This window comes from Pagrus pagrus, assembly GCF_965226575.1.
Source record: "Pagrus pagrus genome assembly, contig: HAP1_SCAFFOLD_471, whole genome shotgun sequence".
In the NCBI taxonomy this organism is placed as follows: Eukaryota; Metazoa; Chordata; class Actinopteri; order Spariformes; family Sparidae; genus Pagrus; species Pagrus pagrus.
This window is the reverse complement of record NW_028174996.1, coordinates 1-23,142: the sequence shown is the minus strand read 5'-3', so window position 1 is coordinate 23,142 and position 23,142 is coordinate 1. Positions and strand designations below refer to the sequence as shown.

The 23,142-nt window shown below is 43.0% G+C and overlaps 6 protein-coding genes and 1 long non-coding RNA gene across 7 annotated transcripts; 6 read left to right on the top strand and 1 right to left on the bottom strand.

Annotated features, from left to right (window-relative positions):
• LOC311254150 lies at positions 1 to 22,747 on the bottom strand. Its single transcript, XR_014622210.1, has 5 exons — positions 22,677 to 22,747; positions 21,924 to 21,962; positions 19,218 to 19,257; positions 14,765 to 14,804; positions 1 to 41 (listed from the first exon to the last, which is right to left on the bottom strand). It is a non-coding gene; the product is annotated as an uncharacterized lncRNA (long non-coding RNA).
• Positions 932 to 2,293, top strand: LOC311254145 (trace amine-associated receptor 13c-like). The gene has a single exon (XM_084384545.1). It carries the CDS (start codon positions 935 to 937, stop codon positions 1,922 to 1,924), a length of 990 nt encoding a protein of 329 aa, XP_084240671.1. The 5' UTR covers positions 932 to 934; the 3' UTR covers positions 1,925 to 2,293.
• LOC311254146 (trace amine-associated receptor 13c-like) lies at positions 4,774 to 6,006 on the top strand. The gene has a single exon (XM_084384546.1). It carries the CDS (start codon positions 4,980 to 4,982, stop codon positions 5,967 to 5,969), a length of 990 nt encoding a protein of 329 aa, XP_084240672.1. The 5' UTR covers positions 4,774 to 4,979; the 3' UTR covers positions 5,970 to 6,006.
• LOC311254147 (trace amine-associated receptor 13c-like) lies at positions 8,820 to 10,052 on the top strand. Its single transcript, XM_084384547.1, has one exon. The coding sequence runs from the start codon at positions 9,026 to 9,028 to the stop codon at positions 10,013 to 10,015; it is 990 nt and encodes a 329-aa protein (XP_084240673.1). The 5' UTR covers positions 8,820 to 9,025; the 3' UTR covers positions 10,016 to 10,052.
• On the top strand, positions 13,074 to 14,203 carry LOC311254143 (trace amine-associated receptor 13c-like; the record flags this gene model as incomplete). Its single annotated transcript, XM_084384544.1, has 1 exon — positions 13,074 to 14,203. The coding sequence occupies one exon, from the start codon at positions 13,074 to 13,076 to the stop codon at positions 14,061 to 14,063; it is 990 nt and encodes a 329-aa protein (XP_084240670.1). The 3' UTR covers positions 14,064 to 14,203.
• On the top strand, positions 17,540 to 19,173 carry LOC311254148 (trace amine-associated receptor 13c-like). Its single transcript, XM_084384548.1, has one exon. It carries the CDS (start codon positions 17,543 to 17,545, stop codon positions 18,530 to 18,532), a length of 990 nt encoding a protein of 329 aa, XP_084240674.1. The 5' UTR covers positions 17,540 to 17,542; the 3' UTR covers positions 18,533 to 19,173.
• Positions 20,044 to 21,142, top strand: LOC311254142 (trace amine-associated receptor 13c-like). The gene has a single exon (XM_084384543.1). It carries the CDS (start codon positions 20,129 to 20,131, stop codon positions 21,137 to 21,139), a length of 1,011 nt encoding a protein of 336 aa, XP_084240669.1. The 5' UTR covers positions 20,044 to 20,128; the 3' UTR covers positions 21,140 to 21,142.
• Positions 22,748 to 23,142: the final 395 nt, after the last annotated feature.

Sequence of the window (23,142 nt, the reverse complement as noted above, 5' to 3'; positions counted from 1 at the left end):
CCAATTTGAGAGCTACGCCCAGGTGTCTGTGTGAATCAGGCCTGTGAATCACAATGATTTGAAAAATTGTTAGAAAACATTTGAGCATGAAAGGTCGGAGATTTACAAAAATAAAATAAAAAATGAATAAGAGGAAAAGAATAGCTGACAATTAACAAGGTATATCTCACAATGGGGAGTGGTAGACAGCTGTTTACTGGGCAATTCCTTAGTTATAAACCTGTAAAAACTAAAATAAAATGTAAAAGAAGAATTTGCTGAACAGATCAGCCTTTTCTTGATAAAATAAATCTCAGCAAACCAGTTGAATTGGGCCACGGTCACAAGGCATTCACATTCTGGCTGTAGCCACATGGGGGTGATGAGGGAACAGTTTACTGCAGAAGGTGCTTTCTGCCTCTTTGTACAGCAGAAAGACTTCGGCCTATAGACCTACAAAATACACCAAAATCCCCATTCGGCCAAACTTTAAAGCATTCTACCACCTTGTGTTCCCCTTTTTAAAACCAATTCATTAGGATCAAATTCTCACTAATTGTAAACTGATGGCACAACTTGTATTTCACAGACACAATTGTGATGTTCAATTCCATTTAGTTTAATACATTCAAGTGCTTTAATTACCAACTTTGCTTAAAATCCTTGTTGATCAACTTTTCAGGTGGTAAAGGTATATACCAAACAGGACTTGTTCATAGCTATTTGTTGAAAATACAGATTATACAACTACTTGCTACCACCCATACGTACCTAAAGAGCAACACAACTTAACCTGGGATCAATACAATAGAAGTTTAGGGAGGGGGGAAGTGATGAAGATGATGAAGAGGGAGAGATGTTGCATCATCCATAAGGTGTTTGGAGAGGCGGAACAGCAGGTTAGAGGAGGATAAATCAGCTGTCTGATGGGGAGATGCATCTCTTCTCCTCCTTGATGGACGATGCTGAGGGCCCTCTGCTCTGCTTTCCCAACCTCAACTCCTCCTGCAGGAAGCTGCTGCTTCGACCCCGCTCTGAGACTGCAGTACTCTACACCCTGCTGGCCTTCATCTCACTGCTCACCGTGACACTCAACCTGCTCGTCATCATCTCCATCTCCCACTTCCGGCAGCTTCACACCCCGACCAACGCCCTGCTTCTCTCCCTGGCTGTGTCCGACCTGGTGGTGGGGCTGCTGGTGATGCCCATCAAGGGCCTGGACTACATAGAGACATGCTGGCTGCTGGGGAGGCTCATGTGTGCTCTGACTCCTTATGTTTCTTACTGTCTGGTCTCTGCCTCTGTGGGCAACATGGTGCTCATATCCATAGACCGATATCTGGCTATCTGTGACCCACTGCTCTATTCCTCCAAGATCACACTTAGCAGAGTTAAAATTTCAATCTGTGTATGCTGGGCCTGTTCAATTATCTACAACGGGTGCATTCTGATGGGACACTTGGGGCAGCCGGACAGGTTCAGCTCCTGCCACGGGGAGTGTGTGGTGGTCATCAGCCACATCTCAGGAACTGTTGATCTCTTTATGACCTTTGTCGGGCCTTGTACTGTCATGGTTGTTCTCTATATGAGGGTGTTTGTGGTTGCTGTGTCTCAGGTGCGTGTCATTCGGCTGCAGACTGCTGCCACCACTGTGGGAGCAGCTCCAACCGCTAAAAAATCAGAGAGGAAGGCAGCCAGGACTCTTGGGATTGTGGTAGCTGTGTTTCTGATGAGTTTCTGTCCATATTACTATCCCGCTCTCGCTGGTGAGGACACCTCTAACAGCTCGTCATACTTTGCAGTGTTGTCTTGGATCGCACTGACGAACTCCTGTGTGAACCCTCTGATCTATGCTCTCTTCTACCCCTGGTTTAGGAAAGCTATCAAACTCATCGTCACCCTCAGAATACTGCAGACTCACTCCCGGGAGCTCAAGATCTTGTAGACAGGACTGAAATGATCAGTGTTCAGGCACTTTTCAGTTTTTTGTTTCATCTCTGGTCAATCATCACAGACCCTCTACAGGGCCTCATTTTGTCGCACACTTGTGTTGTAAAGAGCTTTTTCTCAGAAATACACACCTCATTCCTGGGTGAAGCACATTAACCAGTGACCTCTCACTGTAAATGTCTGTCTATTCACCTTGAATGAAACACTGTATGACCAGATTTTGTGTCTGACAGCAAAAGAATATCACACATGCAAATATGAAGATAGAAACATCAAAATGTCAATTAACTAGTGATTTGTATCTCTTCAGTAATTTTCTTTCAATGGAAATTGTCCTAATTTCACTTTTGTCTGTTCCAGGTTGTCATTATTGGCACTACTATTCAGTGCTGTACTGCATCTTTTATTACCTTTCTTGTCAGCTGTGCTATTAAAAAAAATCCACCCAGTGTGGTCTTTATCTCTGCTATGTTCAATCTGCTTCAACACTGAACTGCTGTCAAATGCACTTCCTGTCTTCCCTGCAACTTACTGGTTGTGAGAAGAAACACAAAAACTTGGAATTTCTAGCAACTAAATGCAAAAAAAATGGTTCTGCCACACCAAGTAAACATATAATGTGCATGTACAATGAGTATAATACTACATATTCACATATATATTCTGAATTATCACTTTGCCTCAACAGACTTCCCAATGTGAGAGCTATGCCCAGGTGTCTGTGTGAATCAGGCCTGTGAATCACAATGATTTGAAAAATAGTTAGAAAACATTTGAGCATGAAAGGTCGGACATTTACAAAAATAAAATAAAAAATTAATAAGAGGAAAAGAATAGCTGACAATTAACAAGGTATATCTCACAATGGAGAGTGGTAGACAGCTGTTTACTGGGCAATTCCTTAGTTATAAATCTGTAAAAACTAAAATAAAATGTAAAAGATGAATTTGCTGAACAGATCAACCGGTTCTTGATAAAATACATCTCAGATTTCGGCCTATAGACCTACAAAATACACCAAAATCCCCATTTGGCCAAACTTTAAAGCATTCTACCACCTTGTGTTCCCCTTTTTAAAACCAATTCATTAGGATCAAATTCTCACCAATTGTAAACTGATGGCACAACTTGTATTTCACAGACACAATTGTGATGTTCAATTGCATTTAGTTTAATACATTTGGAGTGACGCCGAGATCGAAAAGTGGCCAAAGTTATGTCGATTGCTGCTCAGCGGCTTATACCGATGCCTAGAGCCTTATGCCGTTCCTCGGAGAGGTGGCCAAAGTCATGTCGATTGCTGCTCAGCGGCTTATACCGATGCCCAGACTCTTATACCGTTTCTCGGAGTGGTGTGCCGCTGTTATGCCGCTGATATTCCACCGACACATGACGGTGTGTGTCGCTACAGACTGTTATGATTCTGAGAGACTGTTGGATGGGTACCACCCCCTGATGGATATGCAGATATAATGCCACTGGGCTGGTTTTTACGACAAGTCCCGCCATAAATGTATACATTGTTGTAGTCTTTTTTGACAATGCTAACTTAACACATTGCCGCAAATAAAGGAACGTAGGCAATGTGTTTCTTTTGGATATTATGTTGGTGGGATGTAGGCATATAGACAGTAATTACACGTGGGATTCTTGCGATATGATAGCAAAGTAATATGTCTAAATTTGGGTCTATAAACTACTTAAAGCTAATGAAAGCGATAGCCTTAGCTAACATGGCTACTGTTAGCCCAGCCACCGTAGCCAGTCTGACTAATCGATAGCAGAAACTTTGAGACAACCAATTATAGTTAAAACATATCTCAATGTACAGTGAACATGATACATAATAAATGTATAGTGAACATGATACATAAATTATGTATAGTGAACATGATACATAATATGCCACAATGGTTAATGTTCGACGAAGTAGATTTTATACGAAGTAATGTATTCTTGTGTTCTCCTAGTAAAGGAAACCTGTCAGTAAGTATTGTTTAGTTGGCTCAAAGTTTCTGCTATCGATTAGTCAGACTGGCTACGGTGGCTGGGCTAACACAGTAGCCATTGGGCTAACACAGTAGCCATGTTAGCTAAGGCTATCTCTTTCATTAGCTTGAAGTAGTTTATAGGCCCACATTTAGACATATTACTTTGCTATCATATCGCAAGAATCCCACGTTTAACTACTGTCTATATGCCTACATCCCACCAACATAATATCCAAAAGAAACACATAGCCTACGTTCCTTTATTTACGGCAATGTGTTAAGTTAGCATTGTCAAAAAAGACTACAACAATGTATACATTTCCCATCCAACAGTCTCTCAGAAGCACAACAGTCTGTAGCGACACACACCGTCATGTGTCGGTGGAATATCAGCGGCATGACAGCGGCACACCACTCCGAGGAACGGTGTAAGAGTCTGGGCATCGGTATAAGCCGCTGAGCAGCAATCGACATAACTTTGGCCACCTCTCCGAGGAACGGCATAAGAGTCTGGGGATCGGTATAAGCCGCTGAGCAGCAATCGACATAACTTTGGCCACCTCTCCGAGGAACGGCATAAGGCTAGGCATCGGTATAAGCCGCTGAGCAGCAATCGACATAACTTTGGCCACCTCTCCGAGGAACGGCATAAGGCTCTAGGCATCGGCATAAGCCGCTGAGCAGCAATCGACATACCTTTGGCCACTTTTCGATCTCGGCGCTACTGTACATTTGAGTGCTTTAATTACTAACTTTGCTTAAAATCCTTGTTGATCAACTTTTCAGGTGGTAAAGGTATACACCAAACAGGACGTGTTCATAGACACTTGTTGAAAATACATATTATACAACTACTTGCTACCACCCATACGTACCTAAAGAGCAACACAATTTAACCTGGGATCAATACAATAAAAGTTTAGGGAGGGGGGAAGTGATGAAGATGATAAAGAGGGAGAGATGTTGCATCATCCATAAGGGGTTTGGAGAGGCGGACCAGCAGCTTAGAGGAGGATAAATCAGCTTTCTGATGGGGAGTTGCATCTCTTCTCCTCCCTGATGGACGATGCTGAGGGCCCTCTGCTCTGCTTTCCCAACCTCAACACCACCTGCAGGAGGGTGCTGCTTCGACCTCGCTCTGAGACTGCAGTACTCTACACCCTGCTGGCCTTCATCTCTCTGCTCACCGTGACACTCAACCTGCTCGTCATCATCTCCATCTCCCACTTCCGGCAGCTTCACACCCCGACCAACGCCCTGCTTCTCTCCCTGGCTGTGTCCGATCTGGTGGTGGGGCTGCTGGTGATGCCCATCGAGGGCCTGCGCTACATGGAGACATGCTGGCTGCTGGGGAGGCTCATGTGTGCTCTGACTCCTTATGTTTCTTACTGTCTGCTCTCTGTCTCTGTAGGCAACATGGTGCTCATATCCATAGACCGATATCTGGCTATCTGTGACCCACTGCTCTATTCCTCCAAGATCACACTTAGCAGAGTTACAATTTCAATCTGTGTATGCTGGGCCTGTTCAATTATCTACAACGGGTGCATTCTGATGGAACACTTGGGGCAGCCGGACAGGTTCAGCTCCTGCCACGGGGAGTGTGTGGTGGTCGTCAGCCACATCTCAGGAACTGTTGATCTCTTTATGACCTTTGTCGGGCCTTGTACTGTCATGGTTGTTCTCTATATGAGGGTGTTTGTGGTTGCTGTGTCTCAGGTGCGTGTCATTCGGCTGCAGACTGCTGCCACCACTGTGGGAGCAGCTCCAACCGCTAAAAAATCAGAGAGGAAGGCAGCCAGGACTCTTGGGATTGTGATAGCTGTGTTTCTGATGAGTTTCTGTCCATATTACTATCCCGCTCTCGCTGGTGAGGACACCTCTAACAGCTCGTCATACTTTGCAGTGTTGTCTTGGATCGCACTGACGAACTCCTGTGTGAACCCTCTGATCTATGCTCTCTTCTACCCCTGGTTTAGGAAAGCTATCAAACTCATCGTCACCCTCAGAATACTGCAGACTCACTCCCGGGAGCTCAAGATCTTGTAGACAGGACTGAAATGATCAGTGTTCAGGCACTTTTCAGTTTTTTGTTTCATCTCTGGTCAATCATCACAGACCCTCTACAGGGCCTCATTTTGTCGCACACTTGTGTTTGTAAAGAGCTTTTTCTCAGAAATACACACCTCATTCCTGGGTGAAGCACATTAACCAGTGACCTCTCACTGTAAATGTCTGTCTATTCACCTTGAATGAAACACTGTATGACCAGATTTTGTGTCTGACAGCAAAAGAATATCACACATGCAAATATGAAGATAGAAACATCAAAATGTCAATTATCTAGTGATTTGTATCTCTTCAGTAATATTCTTTCAGTGGAAATTGTCCTAATTTCACTTTTGTCTGTTCCAGGTTGTCATTATTGGCACTACTATTCAGTGCTGTACTGCATCTTTTATTACCTTTCTTGTCAGCTGTGCTATTAAAAAAAATCCACCCAGTGTGGTCTTTATCTCTGCTATGTTCAATCTGCTTCAACACTGAACTGCTGTCAAATGCACTTCCTGTCTTCCCTGCAACTTACTGGTTGTGAGAAGAAACACAAAAACTTGGAATTTGTAGCAACTAAATGCAAAAAAAATGGTTCTGCCACACCAAGTAAACATATAATGTGCATGTACAATGAGTATAATACTACATATTCACATCTATATTCTGAATTATCACTTTGCCTCAATAGACTTCCCAATGTGAGAGCTATGCCCAGGTGTCTGTGTGAATCAGGCCTGTGAATCACAATGATTTGAAAAATAGTTAGAAAACATTTGAGCATGAAAGGTCGGAGATTTACAAAAATAAAATAAAAAATTAATAAGAGGAAAAGAATAGCTGACAATTAACAAGGTATATCTCACAATGGAGAGTGGTAGACAGCTGTTTACTGGGCAATTCCTTAGTTATAAATCTGTAAAAACTAAAATAAAATGTAAAAGATGAATTTGCTGAACAGATCAACCGGTTCTTGATAAAATACATCTCAGATTTCGGCCTATAGACCTACAAAATACACCAAAATCCCCATTTGGCCAAACTTTAAAGCATTCTACCACCTTGTGTTCCCCTTTTTAAAACCAATTCATTAGGATCAAATTCTCACCAATTGTAAACTGATGGCACAACTTGTATTTCACAGACACAATTGTGATGTTCAATTGCATTTAGTTTAATACATTTGGAGTGACGCCGAGATCGAAAAGTGGCCAAAGTTATGTCGATTGCTGCTCAGCGGCTTATACCGATGCCTAGAGCCTTATGCCGTTCCTCGGAGAGGTGGCCAAAGTCATGTCGATTGCTGCTCAGCGGCTTATACCGATGCCCAGACTCTTATACCGTTTCTCGGAGTGGTGTGCCGCTGTTATGCCGCTGATATTCCACCGACACATGACGGTGTGTGTCGCTACAGACTGTTATGATTCTGAGAGACTGTTGGATGGGTACCACCCCCTGATGGATATGCAGATATAATGCCACTGGGCTGGTTTTTACGACAAGTCCCGCCATAAATGTATACATTGTTGTAGTCTTTTTTGACAATGCTAACTTAACACATTGCCGCAAATAAAGGAACGTAGGCAATGTGTTTCTTTTGGATATTATGTTGGTGGGATGTAGGCATATAGACAGTAATTACACGTGGGATTCTTGCGATATGATAGCAAAGTAATATGTCTAAATTTGGGTCTATAAACTACTTAAAGCTAATGAAAGCGATAGCCTTAGCTAACATGGCTACTGTTAGCCCAGCCACCGTAGCCAGTCTGACTAATCGATAGCAGAAACTTTGAGACAACCAATTATAGTTAAAACATATCTCAATGTACAGTGAACATGATACATAATAAATGTATAGTGAACATGATACATAAATTATGTATAGTGAACATGATACATAATATGCCACAATGGTTAATGTTCGACGAAGTAGATTTTATACGAAGTAATGTATTCTTGTGTTCTCCTAGTAAAGGAAACCTGTCAGTAAGTATTGTTTAGTTGGCTCAAAGTTTCTGCTATCGATTAGTCAGACTGGCTACGGTGGCTGGGCTAACACAGTAGCCATTGGGCTAACACAGTAGCCATGTTAGCTAAGGCTATCTCTTTCATTAGCTTGAAGTAGTTTATAGGCCCACATTTAGACATATTACTTTGCTATCATATCGCAAGAATCCCACGTTTAACTACTGTCTATATGCCTACATCCCACCAACATAATATCCAAAAGAAACACATAGCCTACGTTCCTTTATTTACGGCAATGTGTTAAGTTAGCATTGTCAAAAAAGACTACAACAATGTATACATTTCCCATCCAACAGTCTCTCAGAAGCACAACAGTCTGTAGCGACACACACCGTCATGTGTCGGTGGAATATCAGCGGCATGACAGCGGCACACCACTCCGAGGAACGGTGTAAGAGTCTGGGCATCGGTATAAGCCGCTGAGCAGCAATCGACATAACTTTGGCCACCTCTCCGAGGAACGGCATAAGAGTCTGGGGATCGGTATAAGCCGCTGAGCAGCAATCGACATAACTTTGGCCACCTCTCCGAGGAACGGCATAAGGCTAGGCATCGGTATAAGCCGCTGAGCAGCAATCGACATAACTTTGGCCACCTCTCCGAGGAACGGCATAAGGCTCTAGGCATCGGCATAAGCCGCTGAGCAGCAATCGACATACCTTTGGCCACTTTTCGATCTCGGCGCTACTGTACATTTGAGTGCTTTAATTACTAACTTTGCTTAAAATCCTTGTTGATCAACTTTTCAGGTGGTAAAGGTATACACCAAACAGGACGTGTTCATAGACACTTGTTGAAAATACATATTATACAACTACTTGCTACCACCCATACGTACCTAAAGAGCAACACAATTTAACCTGGGATCAATACAATAAAAGTTTAGGGAGGGGGGAAGTGATGAAGATGATAAAGAGGGAGAGATGTTGCATCATCCATAAGGGGTTTGGAGAGGCGGACCAGCAGCTTAGAGGAGGATAAATCAGCTTTCTGATGGGGAGTTGCATCTCTTCTCCTCCCTGATGGACGATGCTGAGGGCCCTCTGCTCTGCTTTCCCAACCTCAACACCACCTGCAGGAGGGTGCTGCTTCGACCTCGCTCTGAGACTGCAGTACTCTACACCCTGCTGGCCTTCATCTCTCTGCTCACCGTGACACTCAACCTGCTCGTCATCATCTCCATCTCCCACTTCCGGCAGCTTCACACCCCGACCAACGCCCTGCTTCTCTCCCTGGCTGTGTCCGATCTGGTGGTGGGGCTGCTGGTGATGCCCATCGAGGGCCTGCGCTACATGGAGACATGCTGGCTGCTGGGGAGGCTCATGTGTGCTCTGACTCCTTATGTTTCTTACTGTCTGCTCTCTGTCTCTGTAGGCAACATGGTGCTCATATCCATAGACCGATATCTGGCTATCTGTGACCCACTGCTCTATTCCTCCAAGATCACACTTAGCAGAGTTACAATTTCAATCTGTGTATGCTGGGCCTGTTCAATTATCTACAACGGGTGCATTCTGATGGAACACTTGGGGCAGCCGGACAGGTTCAGCTCCTGCCACGGGGAGTGTGTGGTGGTCGTCAGCCACATCTCAGGAACTGTTGATCTCTTTATGACCTTTGTCGGGCCTTGTACTGTCATGGTTGTTCTCTATATGAGGGTGTTTGTGGTTGCTGTGTCTCAGGTGCGTGTCATTCGGCTGCAGACTGCTGCCACCACTGTGGGAGCAGCTCCAACCGCTAAAAAATCAGAGAGGAAGGCAGCCAGGACTCTTGGGATTGTGATAGCTGTGTTTCTGATGAGTTTCTGTCCATATTACTATCCCGCTCTCGCTGGTGAGGACACCTCTAACAGCTCGTCATACTTTGCAGTGTTGTCTTGGATCGCACTGACGAACTCCTGTGTGAACCCTCTGATCTATGCTCTCTTCTACCCCTGGTTTAGGAAAGCTATCAAACTCATCGTCACCCTCAGAATACTGCAGACTCACTCCCGGGAGCTCAAGATCTTGTAGACAGGACTGAAATGATCAGTGTTCAGGCACTTTTCAGTTTTTTGTTTCATCTCTGGTCAATCATCACAGACCCTCTACAGGGCCTCATTTTGTCGCACACTTGTGTTTGTAAAGAGCTTTTTCTCAGAAATACACACCTCATTCCTGGGTGAAGCACATTAACCAGTGACCTCTCACTGTAAATGTCTGTCTATTCACCTTGAATGAAACACTGTATGACCAGATTTTGTGTCTGACAGCAAAAGAATATCACACATGCAAATATGAAGATAGAAACATCAAAATGTCAATTATCTAGTGATTTGTATCTCTTCAGTAATATTCTTTCAGTGGAAATTGTCCTAATTTCACTTTTGTCTGTTCCAGGTTGTCATTATTGGCACTACTATTCAGTGCTGTACTGCATCTTTTATTACCTTTCTTGTCAGCTGTGCTATTAAAAAAAATCCACCCAGTGTGGTCTTTATCTCTGCTATGTTCAATCTGCTTCAACACTGAACTGCTGTCAAATGCACTTCCTGTCTTCCCTGCAACTTACTGGTTGTGAGAAGAAACACAAAAACTTGGAATTTGTAGCAACTAAATGCAAAAAAAATGGTTCTGCCACACCAAGTAAACATATAATGTGCATGTACAATGAGTATAATACTACATATTCACATCTATATTCTGAATTATCACTTTGCCTCAATAGACTTCCCAATGTGAGAGCTATGCCCAGGTGTCTGTGTGAATCAGGCCTGTGAATCACAATGATTTGAAAAATAGTTAGAAAACATTTGAGCATGAAAGGTCGGAGATTTACAAAAATAAAATAAAAAATTAATAAGAGGAAAAGAATAGCTGACAATTAACAAGGTATATCTCACAATGGAGAGTGGTAGACAGCTGTTTACTGGGCAATTCCTTAGTTATAAATCTGTAAAAACTAAAATAAAATGTAAAAGATGAATTTGCTGAACAGATCAACCGGTTCTTGATAAAATACATCTCAGATTTCGGCCTATAGACCTACAAAATACACCAAAATCCCCATTTGGCCAAACTTTAAAGCATTCTACCACCTTGTGTTCCCCTTTTTAAAACCAATTCATTAGGATCAAATTCTCACTAATTGTAAACTGATGGCACAACTTGTATTTCACAGACACAATTGTGATGTTCAATTGCATTTAGTTTAATACATTTGGAGTGACGCCGAGATCGAAAAGTGGCCAAAGGTATGTCGATTGCTGCTCAGCGGCTTATACCGATGCCTAGAGCCTTATGCCGTTCCTCGGAGAGGTGGCCAAAGTCATGTCGATTGCTGCTCAGCGGCTTATACCGATGCCCAGACTCTTATACCGTTCCTCGGAGTGGTGTGCCGCTGTTATGCCGCTGATATTCCACCGACACATGACGGTGTGTGTCGCTACAGACTGTTATGATTCTGAGAGACTGTTGGATGGGTACCACCCCCTGATGGATATGCAAATATAATGCCACTGGGCTGGTTTTTACGACAAGTCCCGCCATAAATGTATACATTGTTGTAGTCTTTTTTGACAATGATAACTTAACACATTGCCGCAAATAAAGGAACGTAGGCAATGTGTTTCTTTTGGATATTATGTTGGTGGGATGTAGGCATATAGACAGTAATTACACGTGGGATTCTTGCGATATGATAGCAAAGTAATATGTCTAAATTTGGGTCTATAAACTACTTAAAGCTAATGAAAGCGATAGCCTTAGCTAACATGGCTACTGTGTTAGCCCAGCCACCGTAGCCAGTCTGACTAATCGATAGCAGAAACTTTGAGACAACCAATTATAGTTAAAACATATCTCAATGTACAGTGAACATGATATATAATAAATGTATAGTGAACATGATACATAAATTATGTATAGTGAACATGATACATAATATGCCACAATGGTCAATGTTCGATGAAGTAAATTTTATACGAAGTAATGTATTCTTGTGTTCTCCTAGTAAAGGAAACCTGTCAGTAAGTATTGTTTAGTTGGCTCAAAGTTTCTGCTATCGATTAGTCAGACTGGCTACGGTGGCTGGGCTAACACAGTAGCCATTGGGCTAACACAGTAGCCATGTTAGCTAAGGCTATCTCTTTCATTAGCTTGAAGTAGTTTATAGGCCCACATTTAGACATATTACTTTGCTATCATATCGCAAGAATCCCACGTTTAATTACTGTCTACATGCCTACATCCCACCAACATAATATCCAAAAGAAACACATAGCCTACGTTCCTTTATTTACGGCAATGTGTTAAGTTAGCATTGTCAAAAAAGACTACAACAATGTATACATTTCCCATCCAACAGTCTCTCAGAAGCACAACAGTCTGTAGCGACACACACCGTCATGTGTCGGTGGAATATCAGCGGCATGACAGCGGCACACCACTCCGAGGAACGGTGTAAGAGTCTGGGCATCGGTATAAGCCGCTGAGCAGCAATCGACATAACTTTGGCCACCTCTCCGAGGAACTGCATAAGAGTCTGGGGATCGGTATAAGCCGCTGAGCAGCAATCGACATAACTTTGGCCACCTCTCCGAGGAACGGCATAAGGCTGGGCATCGGTATAAGCCGCTGAGCAGCAATCGACATAACTTTGGCCACCTCTCCGAGGAACGGCATAAGGCTCTAGGCATCGGCATAAGCCGCTGAGCAGCAATCGACATACCTTTGGCCACTTTTCGATCTCGGCGCTACTGTACATTTGAGTGCTTTAATTACTAACTTTGCTTAAAATCCTTGTTGATCAACTTTTCAGGTGGTAAAGGTATACACCAAACAGGACGTGTTCATAGCTACTTGTTGAAAATACATATTATACAACTACTTGCTACCACCCATACGTACCTAAAGAGCAACACAATTTAACCTGGGATCAATACAATAAAAGTTTAGGGAGGGGGGAAGTGATGAAGATGATGAAGAGGGAGAGATGTTGCATCATCCATAAGGGGTTTGGAGAGGCGGACCAGCAGCTTAGAGGAGGATAAATCAGCTTTCTGATGGGGAGATGCATCTCTTCTCCTCCCTGATGGACGATGCTGAGGGCCCTCTGCTCTGCTTTCCCAACCTCAACACCTCCTGCAGGAGGGTGCTGCTTCGACCTCGCTCTGAGACTGCAGTACTCTACACCCTGCTGGCCTTCATCTCTCTGCTCACCGTGACACTCAACCTGCTCGTCATCATCTCCATCTCCCACTTCCGGCAGCTTCACACCCCGACCAACGCCTTGCTTCTCTCCCTGGCTGTGTCCGACCTGGTGGTGGGGCTGCTGGTGATGCCCATCGAGGGCCTGCGCTACATGGAGACATGTTGGCTGCTGGGGAGGCTCATGTGTGCTCTGACTCCTTATGTTTCTTACTGTCTGCTCTCTGTCTCTGTAGGCAACATGGTGCTCATATCCATAGACCGATATCTGGCTATCTGTGACCCACTGCTCTATTCCTCCAAGATCACACTTAGCAGAGTTACAATTTCAATCTGTGTATGCTGGGCCTGTTCAATTATCTACAACGGGTGCATTCTGATGGAACACTTGGGGCAGCCGGACAGGTTCAGCTCCTGCCACGGGGAGTGTGTGGTGGTCGTCAGCCAAATCTCAGGAACTGTTGATTTCTTAATGACCTTTGTCGGGCCTTGTACTGTCATGATTGTTCTCTATATGAGGGTGTTTGTGGTTGCTGTGTCTCAGGTGCGTGTCATTCGGCTGCAGACTGCTGCCACCACTGTGGGAGCAGCTCCAGTCGCTAAAAAATCAGAGAGGAAGGCAGCCAGGACTCTTGGGATTGTGATAGCTGTGTTTCTGATGAGTTTCTGTCCGTATTACTATCCCGCTCTCGCTGGTGAGGACACCTCAAACAACTCGTCATACTTTGCGGTGTTGTCTTGGATCATGCTGACCAACTCCTGTGTGAACCCTCTGATCTATGCTCTCTTCTACCCCTGGTTTAGGAAAGCTATCAAACTCATTGTCACCCTCAGAATACTGCAGACTCACTCCCGGGAGCTCAAGATCTTGTAGACAGGACTGAAATGATCAGTGTTCAGGCACTTTTCAGTTTTTTGTTTCACCTCTGGTCAATCATCACAGACCCTCTACAGGGCCTCATTTTGTCGCACACTTGTGTTGTAAAGAGCTTTTTCTCATAAATACACACCTCATTCCTGGGTGAAGCACATTAACCAGTGACCTCTGACTGCAAATGTCTGTCTTTTCACCTTGAATGAAACACTGTATGCACAGATTTTGTGTCTGACAGCAAAAGAATATCACACATGCAAATATGAAGATAGAAACATCAAAATGGCAATTATCTTGTGATTTGTATCTCTTCAGTAATATTCTTTCAGTGGAAATTGTCCTTATTTTACTTTTTTCTGTTCCAAATTGTCATTATTGGCACTACTATTCAGCGCTGTACTGCATCTTTTATTACCTTTCTTGTCAGCTGTGCTATTAAAAATGATCCAACCAGTGTGGTCTTTATCTCTGCCATGTTCAATCTACTTTAACACTGAACTGCTGTCAAATGCACTTCCTGTCTTCCCTGCAACTTACTGGTTGTGAGAAGAAACACAAAAACTTGGAATTTCTAGCCACTAAATGCAAAAAACAGGTTCTGCCCCACCAAGTAAAATATACATTATGTGCATGTGCAATAAGTATAAAACTACATATTCACATATATATTCTGAATTATCACTTTGCCTCAATAGACTTACCAATTTGAGAGCTACGCCCAGGTGTCTGTGTGAATCAGGCCTGTGAATCACAATGATTTGAAAATAGTTAGAAAACAATTTGAGTATACAGGGCAATTCCTTAGGTATAAACCTGTAAAAACTCAAATAAAATGTAAAAGATGAATTTGCTGAACAGATCAACCGGTTCTTGATAAAATAAATCTCAGCAAATCAGTTGAATTGGGCCACGGTCACAAGGCATTCACATTCTGGCTGTAGCCACATGGGGGCGATGAGAGAACAGTTTACTGCAGAAGGTGCTTTCTGCCTCTTTGTACAGCAGAAAGATTTCGGCCTATAGACCTACAAAATACACCAAAACCACCTCAATTTCCCCTTTTTAAAACCAATTCATTCTGATTAAATTCTCACTAATTGTAAACTACATTTACATTTAGGGCACATAGCAGATGCCTTTGCCCAAAGGCTGCCATTGAAGGTGCTGACCAGCACATCAGGAGCAGTTTGGGGTTCAGTATCTTGCCCAAGGACACTTCAGCATGCAGACCAGGGGAATCGAACCAGCGACCTTCAGATAATAAGATGCTGCCTCTACCCCTGAGCCACAACCGCCCGATTGATTGCACGACTTGTATTTCACAGACACAATAGTTTGTAGTGTTGCACTGGACTCGTAAGTTGAAATGTCTACTGTAGCCCATCTATCCCCAATAACATTTAATCAGTTTTAATTCTCATTAACACCCCCCTAATCAAATTAAATATGAGAAAGTAGGGTATTATATGTTCTGTTATAAACATTTGATCTTGAATTAAAGTAAATGAGGAGTTCAAAACATGAAAACTGAGCTCAAACTATTGTCTATTTGAAAATATATATTTTTAAAAACACACTGCTCTTTACTCATGTTAACAACATTTGCAAATACTTTTGTAGTGCCTTAACCAGTCTATTGGAACATCCTTTACAATGTTTTTTGGGCAGTGGGTCTTTTTAATCATTTTCTTAAAGGTGAGATATGTACATTTACATTTACATTTAAGACATTTAGCAGACGCTTTTGTCCAAAGTGACTTACAATAAGTATATTTGTCACAAGAAAGAAACCACAACATATCACCATCGATAAAGTAGGAATGAAAAAATAGAAACAATTTTCAAGCCCTCGTCTGAGCATAGTAGCTGCTATTTATCACCTTTGTTTGCTCTCAGCGATGGAAGTACCAGCCGGCCAGCTGATGTAGTGGAGCGAAGGTCTGACCAGTGTTTGGAGGTAGATGGGTGCAGTTCCGTTGACAGCCTTGAAGGCCAGCATCATCGTCTTGAATCGGATCTGGGCTGCAAAAGGAAGCCAGTGGAGGTCACGGAGGAGGGGGGTCACATGGGAGAATTTGGGCAGATTGAAAACAAGGCGCGCTGCAGCGTTCTGGATACGCTGCAATGGTTTAGTCGCAGAGGCTGGGAGTCAAGCCAAGAGCAAGTTGCATTAGTCCAGGTGGGAGATGACCAGCGCTTGGACCAGGAGTTGCATTGCGTCCTTTGTAAGGAAAGGCCGGATCCTCCGGATGTTGTAGAGGGCAAATCTGCAGGATCGGACCACAGTAGTGACGTTGGGGGTGCAGGATAGTCTGCCGTCGAGGATTACACCCAGGTTCCTCGCAGTCGATGATGGCGATACTGTGACATCCTCGACAGTGACTGATAGGTCCATGCCAGGGCAGTCTTTCCCCGGGATGAAGAGGAGTTCAATTTTATGAAGATTGAGCTTGAGGTGGTGCACAGTTGTCCCAGCGGAGATGTCTGCCAGGTATTCCGAGATGCACGTTGCAACGTGGGTATCGGAGGATGGGGGAAAACAGAGGAACAGTTGGGTGTCATCTGCATAACAATGGTAAGAGAATCCATGTGATGTGATTGCAGAGTCTAGTGATCTAGTGTATAGTGAAAACAGAAGTGGTCCTAGTACTGAGGGACTTGAGGGACACCGGTTTCCAGATGGCAGGGTTTGGACAAGGAGCCATTTCATATGACCTGAAAAGTGAGTTTTGTTTGTAATATGTGAACCAGGTTAGAGCAGAGTCAGCGATGCCAAGTCCAGCCAGAGTGGAGAGGAGGATTTGGTGGTTGACTTTGTCAAACGTCAAGGAGTGTTGACAACAGACGAGCCCGGACTCAGAGGGGAATAGCGCTAGCATTTCATAACAAAATATTGATGAAATGAACTAGTTTCGTGGCAGATAATGCGTTATATAGAGGCTGTGTGTCGCTGCCCCGTCTCTCCCATTATATGGATATATCGCCGCTACACTGGATCTAATTTCGTCCGAACGACGCCGAATGACACCAAAGTTATCTGGGTGAGTAAATGACCATATATTTTGCCAGAAATAAGGTCCAGGTTGTAAAAAACGGTAATTATCCTTTAAATCTGTATTTTGTGATGTTCAATTCCATTTAGTTTAATACATTCAAGTGTTTTAATTTCTACCTTTGCTTAAAATCCTTGTTGATCGACTTTTGAGGTGGTAAAGGTATATACCAAACAGGACTTGTTCTTAGCTACTTGTTGAAAATACAGATTATACAACTAATTGCTACCACCCATATGCACCTAAAGATCAATACAATTTAACCTGGGATCAATACAATAAAAGTTTAGGGATGGGGGAAGTGATGAAGATGATGAAGAGGGAAAGATGTTGCATCATCCATAAGGTGCTTGGAGAGGCGGACCGGCAGGTTAGAGGAGGATAAATCAGCTTTCTGATGGGGAGTTGCATCTCTTCTCCTCCCTGATGGACGATGCTGAGGGCCCTCTGCTCTGCTTTCCCAACCTCAACTCCTCCTGCAGGAGGGTGCTGCTTCGACCCCGCTCTGAGACTGCAGTACTCTACACCCTGCTGGCCTCCATCTCTCTGCTCACCGTGACACTCAACCTGCTCGTCATCATCTCCATCTCCCACTTCCAGCAGCTTCACACCCCGACCAACGCCCTGCTTCTTTCACTGGCTGTGTCCGACCTGGTGGTGGGGCTGCTGGTGATGCCCATCGAGGGCCTGCACTACATAGAGACATGTTGGCTGCTGGGGAGGCTTATGTGTGCTCTGACTCCTTTTGTTTCTTACTGTCTGGTCTCTGCCTCTGTAAGCAACATGGTGCTTATATCCATAGACCGATATCTGGCTATCTGTGACCCACTGCTCTATTCCTCTAAGATCACACTGAACAGAGTTAAAATTTCAATCTGTGTATGCTGGGCCAGTTCAATTATCTACAACGGGTGCATTCTGATGGAACACTTGGGGCAGCCGGACAGGTTCAGCTCCTGCCACGGGGAGTGTGTGGTGGTCATCAGCCACATCTCAGGAACTGTTGATCTCTTTATGACCTTTGTCGGTCCTTGTACTGTCATGGTTGTTCTCTATATGAGGGTGTTTGTGGTTGCTGTGTCTCAGGTGCGTGTCATTCGGCTGCAGACTGCTGCCACCACTGTGGGAGCAGCTCCAACCGCTAAAAAATCAGAGAGGAAGGCAGCCAGGACTCTTGGGATTGTGATAGCTGTGTTTCTGATGAGTTTCTCTCCGTATTACTATCCCACTTTCATAGGTGCGGACACCTCAAACAACTCGTCATACTTTGCGGTGTTGTCTTTGATCATTCTGACCAACTCTTGTGTGAACCCTCTGATCTATGCTCTCTTCTACCCCTGGTTTAGGAAAGCTATCAAACTCATTGTCACCCTAAGAATACTGCAGACTCACTCCCGGGAGCTCAAGATCTTGTAGACAGGACTGAAATGATCAGTGTTCAGGCACTTTTCAGTTTTTTGTTTCACCTCTGGTCAATCATCACAGACCCTCTACAGGGCCTCATTTTGTCGCACACTTGTGTTGTAAAGAGCTTTTTCTCATAAATACACACCTCATTCCTGGGTGAAGCACATTAACCAGTGACCTCTGACTGCAAATGTCTGTCTATTGACCTTGAATGAAACACTGTATGCACAGATTTTGTGTCTGACAGCAAAAGAATATCACACATACAACTTTGAAGATAGAAACATTAAAATGTCAATCATCTTGTGATTTGTATCTCTTCAGTAATATTCTTTCAGTGGAAATTTTACTTTTGTCTCTTCCAGGTTGTCATTATTGGCACTACTATTCAGCACTGTACTGCATCTTTTATTAACTTTCTTGTCAGCTGTGCTATTAAAAATAATCCAACCAGTGTGGTCTTTATCTCTGCCATGTTCAATCTACTTTAACACCGAACTGCTGTCAAATGCACTTCCTGTCTTCCCTGCAACTTACTGGTTGTGAGAAGAAACACAAAAACTTGGAATTTCTAGCAACAAAATGCAAAAAACAGGTTTTGCCCCACCAAGTAAAATATACATAATGTGCATAAGTATAATACTACATATTCACATATATATTCTGAATTATCACTTTGCCTCAATAGACTTACCAATTTGAGAGCTACGCCCAGGTGTCTGTGTGTATCAGGCCTGTAAACCACAATGATTTGAAAATAGTTAGAAAACATTTGAGCATGAAAGGTTGGAGATTTACAAAAATAAAATAAAAAATGAATAAGAGGAAAAGAATAGCTGACAATTAACAAGGTATATCTCACAATGGGGAGTGGTAGACAGCTGTTTACTGGGCAATTCCTTAGTTATAAACCTGTAAAAACTAAAATAAAATGTAAAAGATGAATTTGCTGAACAGATCAGCCTTTTCTTGATAAAATAAATCTCAGCAAATCAGTTGAATTGGGCCACAGTCACAAGGCATTCACATTCTGGCTGTAGCCACATGGGGGTGATGAGAGAACAGTTTACTGCAGAAGGTGCTTTCTGCCTCTTTGTACAGCAGAAAGATTTCGGCCTATAGACCTACAAAATACACCAAAATCCCCATTCGGCCAAACTTTAAAGCATTCTACCACCTTGTGTTCCCCTTTTTAAAACCAATTCATTAGGATCAAATTCTCACTAATTGTAAACTGATGGCATAACTTGTACTTCACAGACACAATTGTGATGTTCAATTCCATTTAGTTTAATACATTCAAGTGCTTTAATTACCAACTTTGCTTAAAATCCTTGTTGATCGACTTTTCAGGTGGTAAAGGTATATACCAAACAGGACTTGTTCATAGCTACTTGTTGAAAATACAGATTATACAACTACTTGCTACCACCCATACGTACCTAAAGAGCAACACAACTTAACCTGGGATCAATACAATAAAAGTTTAGGGAGGGGGGAAGTGATGAAGATGATGAAGAGGGAGAGATGTTGCATCATCCATAAGGTGTTTGGAGAGGCGGAACAGCAGGTTAGAGGAGGATAAATCAGCTTTCTGATGGGGAGATGCATCTCTTCTCCTCCTTGATGGACGGTGCTGAGGGCCCTCTGCTCTGCTTTCCCAACCTCAACACCTCCTGCAGGAGGGTGCTGCTTCGACCCCGCTCTGAGACTGCAGTACTCTACACCCTGCTGGCCTTCATCTCTCTGCTCACCGTGACACTCAACCTGCTCGTCATCATCTCCATCTCCCACTTCCGGCAGCTTCACACCCCGACCAACGCCCTGCTTCTCTCCCTGGCTGTGTCCGACCTGGTGGTGGGGCTGCTGGTGATGCCCATCGAGGGCCTGCGCTACATAGTGACATGCTGGCTGCTGGGGAGGCTCATGTGTGCTCTGTCTCTTTATGTTTCTTTCTGTCTGGTCTCTGTCTCTGTAGGCAACATGGTGCTCATATCCATAGACCGATATCTGGCTATCTGTGACCCACTGCTCTATTCCTCTAAGATCACACTGAACAGAGTTAAAATTTCAATCTGTGTATGCTGGGCCTGTTCAATTATCTACAACGGGTGCATTCTGATGGACCACTTAGGGCAGCCGGACAGGTTCAGCTCCTGCCACGGGGAGTGTGTGGTGGTTATTAGCCACATCTCAGGAACTGTTGATTTCTTTATGGCCTTTGTCGGGCCTTGTACTGTCATGGTTGTTCTCTATATGAGGGTGTTTGTGGTTGCTGTGTCTCAGGTGCGTGTCATTCGGCTGCAGACTGCTGCCACCACTGTGGGAGCAGCTCCAGTTGCTAAAAAATCAGAGAGGAAGGCAGCCAGGACTCTTGGGATTGTGGTAGCTGTGTTTCTGATGAGTTTCTCTCCGTATTACTATCCCACTTTCATAGGTGCAGACACCTCAAACAACTTGTCATACTTTGCAGTGTTGTCTTGGATCGTTCTGACCAACTCTTGTGTGAACCCTGTGATCTATGCTCTCTTCTACCCCTGGTTTAGGAAAGCTATTAAACTCATTGTCACCCTCAGAATACTGCAGACTCACTCCCGGGAGGTCAAGATCTTGTAGACAGGACTGAAATTGATATATACATGATATATACATATATACATATACATGAAGGATGAGAAATACTAAAGGATTTTCTGGCATGTTTTCATTATCAAGGACTTGAATGTTTTGGTGCAGTTCTTTTCATTTCATCTGTGTGCTGACAACATAATACTTTGCTTATAGATAGATACTGTACATGTGAGTGGTTTAACTACCACTGACCACATGTGCAATGACAATTATATGCATGTCTTATCAATGCTTTTTTAATTAATGCATGCCAATATATTGTGACGTCTTTGTTCAACCCGGGGCCTGACTTTGTTAGTTTCTCTACTTCCTCATTACCTTAGTTAGTTTTATACTAAGCAAAATCTCCATAAGTCAAGGTACTGTATTTTAAAAAATCAATATCGATGTCACAAATCTGTGTAGCATCTGAATTACGTCCATGCAAAAAGTGAAATTTCAAAAACAGAATGAAAAAAAATGCCTTCACACTGTCTTCTTCACTTGCAATCAGAGAAAATGTCTTTTTTCAGGTTTTATAACCTGATGAAAGACTGTGTACTGAAACAATATTTGAAAGTGAAGAAGACAGTGTGCAGGAGTCTTTTATTCTGACTTTGTCGACCTTTGGTCCTCTACTACACACCTGTCGATCCACAGGTGTGCAAAAGTTTTTCTCTGTGAATAATCAAATCAAATAAGAATTCACTAAAAAATACTCATTCACAACCACTTTATCTTTATACTTGGTATATTCATCTGAATTTTGCCTCTATGTCTATAGACTTACCTGTAAGGCAGGCCTTCTCTCATTTCAGGTCTCGTAAGCCTGCAAATCATAATAGTTTGGAAAGGTTATTAAATGATATTTGAAATATATATTTACTATATTTCTAGGAGGAAATTCTTTGACAGTTTTGCTGGGTATAAATCGTTAAACAGCATCAATATCCATGTTTTACTCTCATTTCAGCATATATATACATGTATATATACATATATGGCACTTTTATTAAGACAGCAGTGCCTTTAAATTGAAAGATTATTCTATTTTATTCAAATACTAGATTTATTTGATACAGCCCCTGAAAAATCATATAGTAGTTTCCTTATATTAGTGGGTCTTAATCATGAAGAAGCAACCTCAGATTGATACTGGAGGAACATACAGGTACACTCAGCTGCAGTACCGGTACCGGAAGCAGCAGGGGGCGGTGTTGCACCGTACGTTTGGTGGCTGACATGACTCTGAGACGCTTGTTGTTGGTTTTAACACATCAACATGTCTGTATGACATTAAATATTTTCATTTAAAACAACTTACAGACGTTTTGTCAAGCCGGCAGCGTCGTTTTTGACGTAAAAACACACAGTTTATCAGACACTAATGAGCAACTTCCTAACTAGCTAGCTGCTTGCTAACTTCAGCCCGACAAGTTCATCAATAATAGCCATTTCTAACTGGTAGCACCTGACATGTGAGTTTTCTAGCTATTTGTGCATTTATATGGCTAAACCTTGTTACATATCACAGCAAAGTTACCTGCACGACGCCATTTCTTTTTCCTATGGTGGCGAAGTCATGTCCCGCCCTCCTCGGTCTCTGATTGGCTAGTACTCGTCGCCTTCGCTGCATGAAGAGTCAGATTGGTCAGGGATAGGTTGAGAGTGTCAGGGTAAGCCAATCAGAGACGGAATAGGGCGGGTCATGCCTTCACCATCCTAGAAAAGAAATATCCTGTCAAACTGGCAATCCTAATAACACAGTGTGATTATATTTACAAAAATAATTTATTGGCCTCTTATAATGGGTACATATCCTAAATATACATAATATGTCTGAACCTTTTTTTTCTACAATTTTTGTAAAATTTTTGTTATAAGTTAAGTCCTTCTAATGGATAAAATAAATACATTTTAGCTCCACTTCTATGTGCCATGCATTAACATGAATGACATCTTTAATCAGTTATTTCTTCCTGCGTTGTTTTCTGTCTTAAAACAAGTCA